The sequence below is a fragment of the Rhinolophus hipposideros genome, assembly GCF_964194185.1.
Source record: "Rhinolophus hipposideros genome assembly, chromosome: 3".
NCBI lineage: Eukaryota > Metazoa > Chordata > Mammalia > Chiroptera > Rhinolophidae > Rhinolophus > Rhinolophus hipposideros.
The window spans coordinates 72,909,547-72,928,945 of record NC_138049.1 but is presented as its reverse complement, the minus strand read 5'-3'; the positions used below and the strand labels follow the sequence as shown (position 1 = coordinate 72,928,945).

General features: G+C 36.6%; 1 protein-coding gene across 1 annotated transcript in view; it reads right to left on the bottom strand.

Moving 5' to 3' along the window:
- Positions 1 to 1,860: 1,860 nt before the first annotated feature.
- Positions 1,861 to 19,399, bottom strand: part of COL12A1 (collagen type XII alpha 1 chain) — a 113,770-nt gene continuing 96,231 nt past the window's right edge. The window contains exons 57-66 of the mRNA XM_081035110.1: positions 18,828 to 18,881; positions 17,953 to 18,006; positions 13,770 to 13,823; positions 12,159 to 12,230; positions 8,950 to 8,985; positions 8,776 to 8,842; positions 7,301 to 7,489; positions 6,276 to 6,344; positions 5,112 to 5,282; positions 1,861 to 2,895 (exon numbers count right to left, since the gene is read on the bottom strand). Of these exons, the coding sequence (XP_080891236.1) occupies positions 2,723 to 2,895; positions 5,112 to 5,282; positions 6,276 to 6,344; positions 7,301 to 7,489; positions 8,776 to 8,842; positions 8,950 to 8,985; positions 12,159 to 12,230; positions 13,770 to 13,823; positions 17,953 to 18,006; positions 18,828 to 18,881 (939 nt within the window). The 3' untranslated portion in view covers positions 1,861 to 2,722. The remainder of the gene's footprint in view (positions 2,896 to 5,111; positions 5,283 to 6,275; positions 6,345 to 7,300; positions 7,490 to 8,775; positions 8,843 to 8,949; positions 8,986 to 12,158; positions 12,231 to 13,769; positions 13,824 to 17,952; positions 18,007 to 18,827; positions 18,882 to 19,399) is intronic.

The window sequence follows — 19,399 nt, the reverse complement described above, 5'->3', positions numbered from 1 at the left end:
GCAACATAATTCTTTACAGACTCAAAATTAGACACTCAAAAATCTGAGAAAATATATGTGCAACAACCTTTTACACTTGCCAAATTGTTAATGCATTGTACAAGATATTCTATAAAACTACTCAGAAATTATGATCTATTTAAGTGTTATTTTAAAATTTTGAAACCTTTCTTAGAAGTCCTCATTAGAAGGTACAACCTCTTACCAAAGGTATTTCAAGTTAGTGTCTTAACAATAAGAGCCCTAGCTTCAAATATATATTATAGTGAATTTCTTATAATGCTTCCCCAAATGTAAAGAGCTAGGAAAAGTGTTTCAAGTTGTTGTGTATTCCACCAACGAAACTTTGAATATTTAAACCAGCACTTACATATTTAATTTTGTGAGGTTTTACCCTTAGTTTTCAAAACTAGACTATCTGGTCTTTTCTCCCTATGACTTGTCAATATGCACTCAATCAGGGATTACAAAAATGATTTTAACATAAGATTCAGCAAACAGTAATTAAGGAGAAAATAGGCTATGAAAATAAAAATCACAATGTATCTCACTTGGTTAATTTTGTGCTTATACCCTGGTTAGGAATGCCTTGGCCCCTCATCTCACCTCCCAGCATAGATTATAAAGTAGCAAACGTCAAGAATCTAATCCATACCTAAGCAGTGAGAGAAGCTGGAATTATTTTGTGCCTCAAACGCATGTCGCCTTGGGCCACAGCTGGGTCAGTGACGAGGTACTCAACCCTACTTCATGCTCCTGATACAGCAGTTCTTTGTCAAGGAGCATCAGAAACACAAACGAATTATAAATTAATTAAAATGAATTCATAGAACATGGAAGTTTGAAAGTGCATGCTCAGGGAGTAGGTGTCCCCAGGAAGATAGAGGGAGGGGTGGAGAGGAGAGTATCTGGTGATAAAACAGGGTTAAGAACCACAAGACCTAGGGTTTTTGTCTTGTACTGATACTAATTAGCTCAGTCTGTTTTTTTTTCCTATGTAAAGTAAGTAATTGGACTGGGAAGCATTCAGTGGTGTCTTCCACCTTGAAAAGTGTACATATTGGGGATTACAAGTGAATGCTGTGAATTTAGCAATCTGCTTGAAACCTCCCGAACACAGGACATACATTTATTGTCTATTCCTTTTGATCTCTGTCTCCAGGATGTATTTAACCTAGTTGTTCTGCTCTGCAGAAAATCTTCTATCACTACCTCTCTCTCTTCAATTGATGTTTTTTTCTTCCAAACCAACATTTACATTGTTTTCTTTGACATTTAGAATGACATTATTGGCATTGTGAATGTGCAAAAGGAAGGTACTATGTTTCCCCAAAAATAAGACCTAACCAGAAAATAAGCCTTAGCATTTTTCAGGATGATATCCTCTGAACATAAGCCCTAATGCATCTTTTGGAGCAAAAATTAATATAAGACCTGGTCTTATTTTCAGGAAAACACAGTATCAGTAAATGTAAAAATTTCCATTAAGGAACTTCCCATTTTGCAATTAAACATGCTATTGGGTAAAGTATGGTATAGGAAAGTGATTAAATGCATACAGAATCATGTGGGTTGGTAAAGGTTATTTGGTTGTTTGGGGTCTCCTAGGATACCTAGTTGTTTTTTCCACCAACCCACACATCCTCTACATTCCTAATAAAGCTTTTGGAATCAGCTTGGCTTTTAAAGGTTCTCACCACTCTTTTTCTATGACTTCACCATATCATTAAAAATCTAAAGTTATTTAGCATAATTTAATATGTTAGCAAGATTTGTAACTGTATCCAAGGATATAAACTTGTTTGTTGTAACAACTGCCTAAACAGTCTAAAAGGCCATGCAAAGAAAACACAGACCATGTCAAATTTTCAGTAGTTTTATTGAAAAATGCCTCTTTTGTTTCAGAAATAAATAATATAAGGCAGTGAAATTCACAATCTGCAGTTAAAATATAAAAGCAGCAATTCTATGTTCATAGTCTTGCAAACATTTCCAACTGCTTTTGATAACTAAGAAACATTATGTTCTGAAAAAAAGTTCATACTAAATATACAACACAAACATGCAATTCCATCTCTGCAGAATAATCTGCAATTTGGCATAAATGTTAGTGTGTCTAAAAGGAGGTTTAAGGCAATATGAAACTGTATCCAGTTGATACAATAATTTCAGCTACATGGTTTAAGGTTTGTGGTTGTTAAAGGAGATGTATAAGAGCATTCTATGCCATAATGTATAACAGAAAATAGAAGAGGAAGATAAATAATTGCAATGGAGTTGACTTTTCCCTCCTTTTCGGTTTTAGGAGGGGAATTACTTGAATCGTGGTGTAATTGAATTGCAAATAGGTATTGGAAATGATAAACTGCCCTCTGGAAATATACAGTAGTTCTGGGTTCCAGGACTTACTGCTTAACCTAAGATTTTCACTGAGGCTGCCCGCTGTACAAACTAAAGGCACAAGGCACGTTCTCTCCTTGCAGCTTCTGTGAAGGAAGTATTTTGCAAGCATTTCAAGGGCAAAGGCAAGATGTCTACAGAATGCGTGCAGCGCGCTAGGCTTCCTGCAGAAACAAGGTTCTCTACAGTCAGAAAGGGTACTCTTGGATGAAGCAACGCCGGAAGAAACATCGCAGATATGACGCACACTGCTCTGTCTGACCTGTAAAGGAGAATCCCAACACCTCCCCCCAGCCTGGCCGCGCAGGGCGCAGTCTCAGGTTCACTGCCCTGGGCCGTGGGGCAGGGCACGCCGCCAGCGCACGTGGGGAGGATGCTCGTCTGCAGGCTCATCGGCTCCGTAATCTTCGTACTCGTCTGTCCGCTCCGGCTCCACTGGCACGATGAAGGGCTCGCGCTCAGGCAGGTAGGCCCCGCCCTCGGGCACGTATGGCTCTGTCCGATTCAACATTACAGTTATGGCATGATTTGGTAGATACACACACAGCAAAAGCTAAATCATCACCTGAGGTGATAGCACTCCAGTCTTAATAATCTCATAACTATAAATAGATAAATTACAATGTGCTGATTACTTCCATTTGCAGTGAGAATTTGGTGATGCTCAAATAATGTAATGAATGGCACTTAAAAAAAAAAAAAAAAACCTTCAAAGATCCAGCAGTAAATACAATCATTGCACAAATACCTGGGAAAGGTCAGAGACTGGGCCAAAGAACTGTAAACGTAGAACCTAGGTAGGATTTTCGCAAATCCCCAAGTAATTGTTCATGACTTCGAACTCCTCAATTCAAAGAACAGTTTGGAAAGATGAGGAGGTGAGGGGAAGTTTTGTTGACTCCTAGAAACTTAACTCTGGAGGTGAAAATCAACTATCACCAGGTAATATACAGTACATGACATTTTTCTGTGGCTGTCTCTCCCACAGACTGAGTTACAGCTGGTGGGTGAGGAACACCAGTGACTACAGCGAAACAGGAAGAAAAAAAGTGATTATAAAACTTTGGTTTGAAAATTGCAATTACAAAACCCAGATGAGAGTTCACGTACAAAAAATAATAATCATGAGACACATGCCCTGAATCAGACACATCGCTAACAAGCAAGAGAGGAGGAGATTCCATTCGGTGTTATTCCGGCATAGAGCAAGCAGCAGGCTTTGATGCAGAAGCTTATTGTAGGATTGTTAAGTGATTTTAGTGGACAGGATCACATACAAATCATTTACAAGCCACAATTAGTTTATTATTTACATAAGACATTTCTCTTTAACCAGGTTAATTCTTTTTCTCAAAATGGCATCATGTCCGCTGGTTAGTAGTTTTATTATGCGCCTCTTTCACAACTGAGGCTTCTCATGGCTGTGTGTTTGAACTTTTTTTTAAATAATATTTTTCTACATTATTACTGAAATGCATCAGGCTTATAAATTAACACCACTGTTTTTTGTCTCATTCAAGTTAGTATAAAGAGTCTCCACCCTCCTTTATGATGTTGACCCGGTTCGTTAACCATATCTGTGGTGAGATTTCCATACAGACTCATTTCCTAATAAGCATGTGCGCAAACATCTCAGAAACAGGATTTTCATGTATTCAAACTGTAAGCAGCACTGGCGACTTAGAAAATTTGTTAGCCGGAACCTGAAACAGGTCAAAGATGATAGTTTTTAAAAGTTGAATTACTATGCAAAAAATATATTTACACATCCATCTAAGTATGTAATGGTTAAAGTATATATACATATATATATATCCATATATTTCCAGTTATTCACACATACCAGAAGGCAGAGGTCATTTAAATTTCACTTATAAAGCATTAAATTATAATTTTGTGAGTGGGTTGCATGAGAAATTTACATTAAGATTCATTATTGCTTTCGGTCATCTGTAAGTATGCACATAAATATATAGATATATAGATATTTAGATATTTCACTACTCATGCACTATTTGCTAGTAGCCAACCATATCAAACAGCAGTATCGTTTTGAAACTTGCAAGATGCTTGAGGGTGTGCTGATGAAAAGGACACCGCTGACCACTGCATGACTTCCTCATTCCAGATCAGCATATGTCCCCTGTCCCCACATTCCCCAAAATCAGACATAAGAGAATGGAAAACACTAGAATTTGACTACTAACTCTTTTTAAAAATTAGGTACCAGATTTTATAAATACTAATTTGATGAACAGTGTGAGACACTGAATTATTTTCAGTTATCTGCACCATGTTATCAAATAATTTGCCTATACATTAGATTCCCAAAACAAATTTTTATATATTCTTAGCATTCTACAATTGTATTCAACAAATCCATGTTCCCAACCTTTAGGTTAAGAAAAAAAAAAATCAATTGGTAGCATTCTTTGACCATCCAAAAGAAATATGGAAAGTTTTATGATGTTATTTGGTAAATGAAGAAATATTGGAAGGGAGAGAAAATAATTACTCAACTCCTAACAGTGAAATAATAGTTTACGCTTTGAGAGAGAACTATATCACTACATAGTCAAAACACACAATTGAAAGAACTGATATCTTCAAGAAATCCTTAAATCAACGTTCCTTCAATCCTAAGGAACTTCATTTCCATGAACGTTCTTTAATTCAGGTGAACTTGAGTTCCTACAATGGCAACAACATACCTGGATAGCCTTGCCCATTGTATGGGATGCTGGCGCATTGGGATGAGTCACAGTACCCAGGAGGACCTGGGGGTCCTCGGATACCTGAGTTTCCAGGGCGACCTGGGGGACCAGGGGGACCTCTTGAACCTGTGGACCCTGGTGGACCTGTTCTGGATTCTCCTTGTGGACCTAGTAAAGGGTTGGAACAAAAATTTCCCCTCTTGTTAAATACTTCCCTTGAGACAGTAAACAATACTTGAGGTACCTCCACTGCCTCAAGACTAGACAATTCACTAGTGTATGGTAAGAAAATACTTCCTTTAGAAATCACCAATATGAACCAGCATAGATCTTTCTTACCAGTGAGTCATCAAGAGTTAATACCAGAACTGCAACTAATTTAATGATTTTATTCAAAGAAAACTGCTTTAGCAAGAATTAAGCCAAACTAAAGATATCAATGTGTTCTCTGGTTTGCTCCTACTCTCAGACAGATAAGACTTCCTAATGCAAATGGCTATATTAGCCACATTGGACTGCCAGGAAAACACGTGACGTGCCTGCTCCACACCTCTAGACTATGTAAGCAATGTTATTTCTGGATCAAGTGATATTTATGGTTAACATAAATGTAAATATGTAACCACTAGAGCTGACCTTGGTTGCAAGAGCCCCATGGACCTTACAATGAAGAAAAAAATTTGTTTTCAATCTAGTAAAGGAAATGTATAAAGCAGCTGGATAACTATTATTTCTTTCCACAACATCAATAAAGAACCTGTAAGTGAAATCTTGTGAGGTATCAGGCTTTTTAGTGAGAATAATATTTTTTTTTCAGTCTACTAACATCTTGAAGAATACTAGATGAAACAGGAAATGACACTGTCCTCGAAGGCTATGAGACCAAACAAAACAAAGAGGAACATCATGAAAAAGAAAACAGCAACCCTTTGTGTCAACTGAAACTCATACCTTCATGTGTTAAAGTTACAGTGAATGTTTAATAGAACACATTCAAACATGTTTTGAGTAAAAAAAACATAAAAATGAGAAGGTTATACGAGTGAAACTTCTTGCTAAAATATTTTCCATGATGGTAGACATGCCTGAAGCTAACAAGAGAAGCTTGTGTGCCCTCTCAGTAGTTACACCTTTCATTGTTCGATGCACTAGTAGACATACCTGGGGGACCAGGTGGCCCTCGTGCTCCTGGAGACCCAATACCCCTTTCACCTTTCTCTCCCGGCAAACCTAAGGCAGGAAGAAAAGATAAAGTCCAAGAGGAAAATTATCTGGAAACATACAGTTTTTATTTTAACTGATAATACTTGATTCAATTAATTAATTTCCCTTAGTGAAAGCAGAACCTAATTTTTCACAGAAGTTCACTCTGTAAGCCAAATTCTTTCTAGACGTTTGTGTAATTCCAGATTCATGGTCAAGAAATAATCTGGCTACGAGTCAGGGGAAAAGTTATTTGAAGCAAACAAACATGTCTAATACAATTTTTTAGAAACAATTATTAGAAATAGAAATCCTGAATAAATAGTTACAACTCATTGAAAAAATATCTTAAAGCTCTCTTATCTTCAGTAGCCCTATTAGTGTAGCATCCACACCAACAGAATTATAGAAATATCTAAGTTTTCTCAAGAATGCTGACTACTACTTCGACCAAAGTCGAGTACCCAGAGTCCTAAAACATCTGGAATCAGATAATCTTATTTTTCTTTTTTTCCTTCAATTACACTTATCTACTATAAAATTAAAGCCAAACAAACACACAAGACCAGTGCCAGACCCTGAATAAAGGAACCAAAAAATATTGGATCTAAAACTGTACAGCTGCTTACGTACCTTCAGTTGCTGCCCAACTCTTGCCAGTTAAACAATTAATAAGATTTTAGTGCCTGAATTTGGTTGGCCAAGATATAGTTTTTCCCATGAACAACCACCACCACCAGAAAATGGTATTATCTTTACTGATATCTCCTGACAAAACCTTCCTGCTTTCTAACATATGAATCTCTATGGCTTGTGGCCCCCTAAAGAAGAAAACACATTTGTGGACACACAGCTATTCTGGGGCTGTCCAAACAAGACTAAAGTTTACCAAGTTCAATCTTCCACATGCTTTTCAACCTGCCCCAGCTCCTACACTTGCAGATTCTTTCCTTTATCCCTACGCAGCAACCAGAAATGCCTACCTCGTTCTCCTGGGGGTCCCTGCATCCCTGGTGTGCCTGGGAAACCTGGTCGCCCCCCAGGTCCTGGTTCTCCTCTGGTTCCCGCGCTGCCTGGAGGGCCTGGGGGACCAGGCGGGCCTGGCTGGTTGCGACTAGAGTGGTAATCATTTGGAATTTGATTCAGCATCTGATTGAATCTGTTCATCTGACCTACAAATAGAAAAAAGACTTGTTGGTAAGAAACCCAATAAGGGAAGAATGAGAGGGTGAAACTGTTTGCTCTTAGTGTTTAGTGAAATCCACCTCTATTCCTCCCCCTCCAAGGAACATTCTAATTATAACCCTAAAAATAAAACACTCCAGTCCCCAAGGACAAAATGATCCCTGATAAACAATTGTCTCCACAAAATACTGACCAAGTAAGCCACAAGCATTACTATAAACATTAAAGAGTTGTAAAAGTTTAATATGGCTGGGATAGAAAGTTCTGAGGTTCGCCAGATGATGTCACTCAAAAGTGGTCAAATATAGGGTAATGGAGAGAGAACTGACTCTGAGTGGTGATACAATGTGATTTATAGATGACGTATTACAGAAATGTACACTTGAAACCTATGTAACTTTACTAACCATTGTCACCCCAATAAACTTTAAAAAAAAGAGAAACATTTTTATTATTCAATTTATTGGGGTGACAATGGTTAGTAAAATTGCATAGGCTTCAGGTGTACATTTCTGTTCTTGATAATTAGGCTTTAGTGTACATTGGAATTGCCTGAGATAACGATGAAAAATACAGATTCCCGAGCCTCATCTCTAAAGACAACGCTTTACTATGTTTAGAGTATGGCCCAGGAGCCCTCATATCTAACGAGCTGTATAACACTGGTGATTTTATTGCACGTGCTCTCAGGAGCACACTCCAAGAAACACTGATTAAGACTTCTGACAGTGGGAACCCTGAAATTAAGGCCACACTTGGTTTGCAGGCACTGAGCTTTATTACTTAATTGGCTTCATGGAATAAGAAGAAAGAGTCTGTGAAAAATAAGGAGGCAATACAAATGTCCCCACCAAAAGGGACTTTCTGTGATCAAGTTAATCTTGGTGGGCCCCTACCTTAAAGTCACAGAATACCTTAAAGTTCATAACTTAAAAGAGCCAATGTTTGCTGCTTCCATATATACACAGATGAAGATCACTAAAAATCCTACAACATGGAAACTGAAAAGCCCTTCAAAAATATGATTTTGTATCAGACCAAATATAAGGATAACAGGTCTAATTTTACCTTGAGTAATTATTTTATCTTAATGAAAAACATTAAAATATTACTAGCCTTATCTAACTGGGTATAAAATTGATAATGTATACCAATAAGAGATCATCAAAAATGAAATAGAAACATATATCTTAGAAACTTAATTACTCAAACTCTGCATTTTCCTACAATTAATTAAAAGGCATTCATACATTAAAAAGAAAAGAAATTTTACCACTTATCAATTGTTCACAGACTTGTCTTGCAACTGCCCGCATCATGTTCTGGGAAGCAATGTCTCCCTTGTTAATTAAATCAATGAGAATCATTAGCATATTATTTCTATAGTTTCAGACTTCAATGTTTACCACAAAAAAGAAATGTAAATGAAATTTTAAGAAATACATACTCTATCGCCTTTCTCTCCTTTCAATCCAGATGGACCCTGTAATACAGGAATTTTATATATTAGAAGCTGACAAACATGGTCTAAAAAACGATTCATAAATGGACATGATAAAAGAGAGCAAGGTCTGCTTTCTAATGAATTAGCAAAATGACACATCACATTTATATCCATGTTACTCACCTTTTGCTTCTCTGTAAAAAGAAATCTAATTCCCTTTCCCACCCCACTCTCTCTGAAGCACATGTCCTCCAAAACAATGCTGAGATATGAATTTTATGATCATAATTTAGAAGTTATGTAATATGCATACATTTTATGATACTATTGACAATATAGTTCTGGAACTAAAATATATATAAAAACTGCCCTTGGTACCATTATATTTTCTTTTACATCACTCTGGCTGGTTAACTCAGCTGGTTATTGCAGATTGTCCATGAGGTTAATCTTGGTTCAGTTCTAGTAAGAACCACTGGGCTTTTTGACAATTCCCTAAATAAACATATATCTCTAACTTCTTCCAACTTTTTTTTTTTTTTTGTGCATTGGGTATAAAAGGAACCACATGTCTCCAATATTAAATAATTCAGTCCAAATGGTGGTCCTACATCTAAACACAACTACAGAATATTTGTTCCTACTCTGTTAGGCTTCTCACTGGCCATGAGAGGATCTTAGAAATAGTTTCCCTTATAGTGTAAGAAGTTTTTGTCTTTTAGCAATGTATTTCCAGGCTAACAACTGCTATCACAGAAGGAAGATCTAAACCATTGATAAATCTAATGTTCAGATCATACCCAAACCAAGTCATGCCTCATAGTCTCCATGACTTTTGCCTGAACTACTGCAATATCCTCCTAACTGAACTTTTGCTTCCTGTTTTGCCCCTTTAGAGTCTATTCTCCACACAGAAGCCAGAGTGATATTTTTAAAAGGAAAATTTGATCATGTCACTCTCTTTTGGCTGCAAGAGACCCCCACGACACTTAGAATAAAAGAATTCCTTATCATTGGCTAGATGGTCCACAGCTATCCGACCTCCTCTTCCATTTCTCTTCCAGTCCTTCTCTTGATTTCACGTAGCCAGCCAGGCCTCTCTGCTGTTTCTCTCACATGCCAGACTCATTGCTCACTCAGTGTTTTTATTCATGCTGTCCCCGCAGCCTAAAATCCTCTTCCCACAGCTCTTCAAACAGCTTCATTCCAATGTCACCACTGCACGCAGGTTCTAACTACTGTTATCTAAAATAGCCATCTCCCCACCACCACAATTACTCTCTAACCCCTTAGTCTGTTTCTTTTTCTTCATGTCATTCATCATCACCAGAAACTATATTACTTATTTACATGTTTTTGGTCTATAACCCCCACTAGAATCTCCGTGAGAGCAAGGACTTTGTCTTGTTTATTGTTGTATCCCCAGATTCTAAAACACCGACTAGCATACTTAGGCACCATACAAGTAGGTGTTGAATAAATGAATAAAATATTTCACAAGCAGTTCTTGAAAATATCCACTATACAACTTCAGGTGTTGTAAGCTGGCAAAAAGATACCATCAACTGGTTATAGTACTAATGTCATAAGCTAATCGGGATTAAGCCAAGCTCTCTGCTAAGACCTTTATACACCTATATGCTAGTTTGGATTTTAGAAATTAAAGGTAAGATAGAATAGAGAAGAAAAGGAGAGGCAATTTGCCACCATAGAAGGATAAGATAAAGGGAAAAAAGAGGGTCAATAAGGCCCAAATAAATGTTACCAAATTATAATCATAAGAAAAACTGGAGTTTGACTTTCCCTTTGCCAAAAGTACTAAACTCATGAAAACACTATTATTATTGAATTTGGAGCCTTTTGTAAATTTCAGGGATTTTTTTTTTTACATTGACTGCTACTTTGAGATTGTTCTTGGGGTGTTTTTTAATTTACTGCCACTGTGAGGTTGTTCTAATATCCATGGTTTGTAGAAATTATGTTTATTGCCAGAATCTAAAGATCACATTTCAAGTCAAGGAAGTAGAAGTTTCCTCTAGGTTTCTAGCTGTAGATATCAATTACATCAGTAGTATTCTTACATAATACTCTTACTTTGCTCATAGTAAAACAAAATAGGATTCTAAATAAGTAGAAAAATTCCGTGTATTTTTATCTTTTCTTGTGAAGTTTCTGCCACGATTCAATGAGGAAAAGAGAGTAATAAAGGCATGTGCTGGGGTACACAGATTATAAAATATATCAGGAGTCCTTTAATCTTTATGCTGCTTGCTTAATTTTATGTAAACATGGAAGGCAAGCCATGTCACATAAAGATTATACCCTAGGTTTGTTTGACATCAATTTTTTTTAAAAACTTGGATTTATGTAACTTGGATAATACTTAAGAAAAGAGAAGTTCAGTTCAGAAAACAGCCCTGAGAGATGTGTGCCACGGCTAAAAGTTGGACTTAATTATCTTTAAGATAAATTTTCATATTTCAGAATTCTATTCAGACCCAAAAACTGCTTAAAATAAATTCATGCCTCATCCGTAAAAAATAAGGAATAATTTGTAAAGAATATGAAGCCCCGCATTCATTACAAATACTTCTGGATATTTTAGGAACTTCAAATTCAGTTTTGGAAATACTAATTCTAAAACACCAGACATCTATTGTTTTAACCAAAACACCTAACTAAAAGGAAGTTAAACTGGATGTAAGTTGGAGTAAAATAGCAGATTAGATCAATCCTTTTAATTTCGGGACTATGTTCTTAGCAACTTGAAGGAAAGGAAAAGACCAAGCGGCTTGGCTGGATGATACCACCAAAGGGTTAATATCTGCACACTACACACGGAAGTGCCATACACCACCATCATGTATTTTTCTATGGTAAGTAGCATACCACTCCTAAATAAAAAGAATCATTCTGCTGACCCAGCCTTGAGTGTTTATACAGTGCAGAAATATGTGTCTTGGCTCATAATCCCACTCTCCTTTTAAAGAAACCCTATGACCACAGTTTTCATCCCAAAATGTCCTAGCTCTGAGAGAGAAAAACTTTAGAATTAGTACCAAGTTAAAACCATGGGTTTAATATAGTTTCAACAAATGCTTTGAATGCATTATAACAGATGTAACATAAGTAAATATGACAAAAGCCTTTCCGTCTCCTCATTATTGATGGCCACAAGTAAATGACTCTAGACATGCAAGCTGTCCACTTACGGGCCTGCCGTGGTCTCCGGGTTTTCCTGGTTTCCCACTTGGTCCTGTGACTCCTGGAGAGCCTGGGCTTCCCTACAACACACAGGTCAGGAAAGGGAATGTTATGATGAAAGAAAAATCCCATCTAAAGTAAACTAACAAAGCGTGGCCAGCTTTAAAAGCTTTTCAATGAGACAGCATATAATCACATATTAAGGAAGAATAAAATCAAATTTTAAGTTAACATCTAGGAAAAAATATCTTGAAAATTCCCATTCAATGTTTATGAACTGTATAGTTCTAAAATACAGTTTGAGACTATTTGAAAAATATATACATATATATAATCAGTTTCACAATTCACAGATAGTGGTCCCAGTAAATGGATTACAAAATGAATCTGCAGAAAGCAATTCCTGTTTTTCAGTTTATTTCTATTACATAACCAGACAAGCCATCAAAAGACAGGAGTGAAAACTTTGACTGGGGAAAAAATTAAGAAGGTAGCCAGTTTTGTGCTAAATTGGGCACCATAGTGGCAGAGTCTTCCCTTGTCTGACAGAAATTGCACTCTCGGCCTAAAAATTCACTTTTTCTTTGGTGCATTCTCCATACTTCCACTCTCTGTCATATCATCACCCTTCACCTCATCAAAACCATAGGAATTACTCCTTGTTTCTTTTAACACACCTTCAAGACATTTTAGCCATATTTTTCAATACATTATGTTCTAAAGCCTAAAATTTCCTTAAAATAGAATCATCAGATTTGATAAAACAACTAATCCTTTACTTCATCAATTATGCAAATTTTCAGCTCAGTAGTAAAGACTTAAGTGGAAATTTACCACACATTTTCACTCTCCTTTACCTGAGAACATACATAGGTATTACATACATAGGTATTAAACATCAATAAGATTATTTTAACATATTCTCTTGAATCTTCATATCATGCCATAAAACATGAAGAGCATTCATCACCTCAAAGAATTTAATTGTGATCTCACTCGGACGCAGGTATACAGATGACACTTTCAAAACCATTGGCTGTAGTATTTTCCCCAAAGATCTTAATTCGAAGATATACTTGGGTAAAATTTACTTCTTCAGAATGACTGATAGCTGTTCAGCAATAAATGTCCTTAAAGTGCAAATATCATAGGCCAAAGATTCTTAAAATTGTAGAACAAGAAGTAACCAGTGAAGTCATAAAATTCCACCAGCCAATGTGGGGATGGAAGGAACTGAGGCACTAACCAACTACTGACCAAGTTACTTAAGGATATTTTCCTACTTTTTAAATAAAACTTGATTAAACATAAAAACTGTGTTTTAAATTCTTTGAGGTGATGAATGCTCTTGATGTTTTATGGCATGATATGAAGATTCAAGAGAATATGTTAAAATAATTTTATTTACGTTTAATACCTATATATGTTCCACCTGTGCTGTGGGGTATTTTAACACGTATGTTTTCCCCAGTGTATTTTGATTTAGGAAAATAAAAATAAACAACAACCTCAATGGCATACCCCACAGCACAAATGGAATTACCTCAAAGGCCAGGTTTACAGGCTCTCCTCTAGAAAAATGGGGGAAGGGGTTTACAATGTAACCATTCCATCCTTACCGGTGGCCCTGGTGGACCCCTGGGTCCCATTGTACCATCTTTTCCAGTAAAGCCCTATTGTAAAAAAACAAAATTAATTATGGATTAGTGAGATAACAACCAAGTGCAAAGGAAAGACACTAAACAAGTTGCTAAGTGTGAAGGGTAAAGGATTTAACCCAATTTGCTGTTTGTGGGTAACCTTTCATTATAAAGACAAATATACCAAAATAAATGATTTCCAATTTAACTTACATTTTGTACTGAATAATTAATTTTTATACTCACTCATTTATATAGTTATAATATAAAGGTATAGTTATAAATAAAACCATTTTAAGACAAACTAATCTTCTCCAAAGAAGGCATTTGTTTCATGAACATACGTACTAACTTTTGCTTTTGTAAGAGTGTGAATAAGTCCGAAGGAAGACTAACACTTTCTACTGAAAAGTCAATGTCCACAACTGGCACAGGAAGGATCCAAGTGCAATAAGAGAAATGTTGCTAAGAAAAGCACGTGGTTTCATAAGAGATGAAGGAGAGGCCAACCTCCTGTTTAGATAACTCCCTTCTTCATTCTCTAAGCAAGGGCAGGACTGCTGATGTCTCCAATCCTAGGGAATTCCTCTCCTCCCTCCCCAAAAAAGAGGCCATGCTGTCTTAACCATTCTCCACTGGAAACAAAGGAAATCCTCAATTTGCAGTTAATTTTTTTAGTGGCCCATCTCACTTCTTCTCATCTCACAGGAAGACCAGACCCACATTAGACTGGGAAGGAGAAATCTGTCCCAGGAGCACAGAGCATCTCCCCACAAGCTCACTCTTTGGCTGTCCTGCCCCATCTCCATACAGTGCCAAATGACCTCTGCCTGGAATGAGTCACTGTGCTACCCAGTTAACATTCATCCCAACAGCAGGTCTCTGAAACCCAGCCGAGGATTTCTGAGTCAGATCATTTTTTATGGTTGTTGCATTCCTCTGTCAAAGGAGATTTTTGTCTCATTTTCTGCAAAGAATAAGAGTGATAATTTTATCCATATTCTTGGATTCTAGCAAAAATCAAGAACATTTGGATCACTGCCTGCATTAAGTATCCACACTTCCACTGATTTCACAACAGGAAATTTAAATTATTTCCTTAAAATCGTTAGAAATATTCCACCACCCCCCAAAAAAAATTCTTTTTCAGTAACTTAGATAAAAAATTCAGACTGTTTTCTGGAAGATCTAAGCCTACTTAATAAAAAACAGACTCCAAGTTCATCTGATGTAACATCAACATTGCTTCTGAAAGCCACTTAAGAAGCAAAAATGTACTGGTAGTATTGTTTGGACAGCTTGAATTGTATTTCTTCCATCTAAATCTCTCCAACTACTATATAAGACATTCTTATTTTTTTCTTTTTTCCTTTTTAGATAACTATCATATTTCTGAATAATCCTCCTTCAGAACATTTTCCTTTTTTTTGCAGCTTTACTGAAATATAATTGACAAAATGTGTATATATTTGTGTTGTACAAGATAATGTTTTGATATATGTGTATATTATTAAATAATTACTACAATCAAGATAATCACCAGATCATAATCATACCCATCACCTCACATAGTTATCACTTTTGAGTGTGCTGAGAGAATTTAAGATCTATTCTATTAACAAATTTCAAGTACACAATATAGTATTATCAACTATAGTTACTATGCAATATATTAGATCTCCAGAACTTATTCATCCTGCATAAGTGAAACTTTGTACACTTGACCAATATCTCTTCATTGTCCTTGCCCCTCTGCCCCTGACAACCACAATACTACTCTTCCATGAGATCAACATTTTAAAAATTCGATACATAAGTGAGATCATACAGTATTTGTCTTTTTGTGCTTGGCTTATTTCACTTAGCATAATGTCCTCCAAGTTCATCCATGTTGTCACAAATTACAAATTTCCTTCTTTTTTAAGGTTGAATAGCCATATATATATATATATATATATATATATATATATATATATATACACATATATAACATATATATACATATATGTGTATATATATATATGTATGTATATATCTCACATTTTCTTTATCCATTCATCCATCAATGGACACTTAGGTCTGATCAACCACTTTCTTTTAGGAGAAACATATATTTAAGTTGGGGTGAGGATTTTATTCTGGTGTCCTCAGAAGGGCTACCCACTGAGTCATCTGCAGAACTTTATGCTATAATTTTATTCTCTATTTTCAAAGCTGCAGCAGTTATTGCTGCTTCCCCCTATGTGAGGGTGGCTGAGGAAACCTATGGTTGTCTTCACAGATACAATGCATTAGATACCTGTACATGCAGTTCTTTTGTTATTTTCTAACATTCCCCAAAGCTGTGACTCATTTTGAAAATCATCTATGTTGAAGACAATCCATGCATTTTGTTCTTACCGACTCCACCTTGGTAACAATCTTACTTCCCCACCATGGTCCTTGGGCTTGCTCTCCTGAGCTTTCTTCTCTTCTCTTCCACCACAGAGTTCAAGTTTCTTTGTTTCTTTCTTTGTTTCTTTCTCTTTCTCTCCCCCCCGCTTCCTTTTCCAGCTAAGATATCTGTACCTAAAATCTACCTAACTTTCCAAAATTATGTTCCATCAGCCATGCACCCTACTTTCCGCACTAGTGGTAGGAAACCAAGTGGTGGGTAGGTGTACAAGGTTATGAGGGAAAGATGGGAATGATTTCCTAAAAAGTGTCCTCACCCTCAGCCTGAGAGACCTAGACAGCCTCACCACAAAGTTGGATTCTCCGATTCGAATGTGAGAGTGGAAAAGCATACTCGTCCCCACTCACTCATTTTTCAGAGAAGCACTGATGATGGTGCTGGCTGCCTGACTGCTAGTTCAAAGAGAGCATGTTGATGGGACTTACACTGGTGACCCACCATGTCTGCATGAAGCCCACACTGGGTCGACGTGATGGACCCAATAAGGCTTCAGTAGTAGCAGCAGCAAGTGAGTCAGCCCATCAATACTTCTTGGTTATGGTACTTTTTGTTTGGTTGTCTATTAAATAGACTGACTCATCACCCTTACAATCTGCATTATTGTCTTTATTGTGAAATAAGAATTCAAGAAAAACAAGAGTCAAAAGAGTCAAAAAAAATGTGTGTGTGTGTATGTGTGTGTGTCGCCTCTAGGTCCCAGACTCCCAGAGAATACCGTTTTTTTCTTTGATCTCTTTCTCTCCCAAACTCAAAAGTAGGCATAGGAGCAAATAAAATTCATTAACATATCATCCACTCTTTGGTATTATCTGGGAAAACCTTTACTCAATCTGAATGGCTTCCCTCTTCTGCCCAGCAATGTCTTGGAGGTATTACGGTTAACAAATCGATGTTTATAATGATAGCTATTGCAGCATTGGACCTCTCAGATTCTGCTGCTAATCAAATATTTTAATTTTTGATTAGTCAGAATACAGATTACTCTCAGGTCTGAACCACAAGATGCTGAAAATTTCCTTCGTTCTGAGCAACTCTACAATCTCTACCAAAGCATTAATGGTCTCCAATGAAACCATATATTTCTATAAATTGAATAGAGCAGAGAGGCCAGGTTCACTGTGCTTCTCATTTACTTGTCCTAGAAAAAGATTGGATTTCCTGCACTGTTTTCATAATAAGTCAAGAGCAAACCTGAAAGCTGTCACAAATGAGCAAAATCCCTACTAAGTAAGTACCAGTTGTCTGTCTCAGCATCAAGTCCTGGAAGTGGTATTTAAAGGTGTAGAGAGGATGGCCTGACTTCGTAGACAGTGCCCTAGAAATAAAGACTACTCTCAGACTTACATAAAAGCTGTGTCATAACAGAGATGTTAATTTTATGATTTAAAACAATTTGCTAGGATTCTTACATCTCTTTCCAATCAGGTAAAACTCCTTTTATGGACTACTTTTTCTAAATCTCATAAAATAAAAAAAATTCCCAAAATTGAAATTTCAAAGGTTCTTCTAAAGTCCCACCACTTTGTTTCATAGACCCTGAGATTGATCTGATATTGGGTGGCCCGCTGATAGTAGTTTTTCAGCCTTCCACAAGATATGTGAACTCTACTTTCCAGCCATACAAACAAATTGTAAAGGGTCTTCAATTAATGGGCAGCAATATGATATCATTTCCAACATTATTATAGTTCACCCAAGAAAACTTACTCTGTCTCCTGGAGGTCCCATTGGTCCTGGTGGGCCAGGTAGGCCTGGGGTTCCCTACATGAAAAGAAACAAAAAAGTGGAATACTAATGTCTAAGTATTACTTTGTCTTGTGTACCTGAAACCAATAAAAAAATTAAAAAATTTTTAAAAAGTGGAATACTGTAATATAGTTCCTCTGTGTGAACAGATACTGTTATTCTCTAAATGTGAAAGAAAGAAAGAAAGAAAGAAAGAAAGAAAGAAAGAAAGAAAGAAAGAAAGAAAGAAAGAAAGAAAGAAAGAAAGAAAGAAAGAAAGAAAGAAAGAAAAGAAAGGAGGGAGGGAGGGAGGGAGGGAGGGAGGGAGGGAGGGAAGAAAGAGAGAGAGAGAGAGAGAGAGAGAGAGAGAGAGAGAGAGAGAGAAGAAAGAAAGAAAGAAAGAAAGAAAGAAAGAAAGAAAGAAAGAAAGAAAGAAAGAAAGAAAGAAAGAAAGAAAGAAAGAAAGAAAGAAAGAAAGAAAGAAAGAGGAAGGAAGGAGGGGAGCAAGGGAGGAAGGGAAAGAAAAGAGGGAGGGAGGGAGGGAGGGAGGAAGGGAGGGAGAGAAGGAGGGAGGAAGAAAAGAAGGAAAGTTCAGGGTGCTCTGAAAAGAAACAGAAAAGCAGAACCAAGAACAGTGCCAACCATACTGTATATGATCAATCAACATTCAGATACCTGACCTGACAAAGCACAGACATAATGAATAAGAACATAGTATGAAATAAAAAGAATGTGAAGCACATAGCCAGACTTTTTCTGCTTTGCTGCTTAACCTTGGTTCACCTTTTGAAGCACTGCAAATCAACTTTTCAAACACTTGACAAGTGAAGGAAAAGGCAATTTCAAGAACAACTCACTGTTCGGCCTGGAAGTCCTGGCTCTCCAGCATCACCTTTCATCCCTTGGCGACCCTAAAGGAAGCAATGGGAAAACAGTTCCCAGGCGTTTTGTAAAAGCCCCTAAAATTTCATTTGGACAGTAGATGCATCAACTCTTTTGAGCAAGAAAGCCCTATTCCTTCACATGATTCATTTGTAGCTATATCAAATATACGTGTGTTTTTTTTTCCTTTAACTGCCAATAAAAATGTATCTGTCCTCTATTATGGCATCTTAAAAGTAAATTTAGAATTAAATTTAAGAACTATTCAGTTACATATTCTCATCCATGCACGGTATTTGTTTTACCTTGAGGTATAGAAAAAAGTTAAAATATAAAGGTAAAATACCTTATATAACTTCTTGTATAAGGTATAAGAGCTTTAAAAGGTAAAATACCTTATATAACTTCAAATTTTAAAAGAAGTAAAGACTTAGATGAGAGAAATAACACACGCTTGCCTTGAGGTCATATTAGGAAAGGACTCCAGGGCTGCTACTGAAAGCAATTGCAAAGCTTTCAGGATGCTGAAGGATATATGTACTACTTA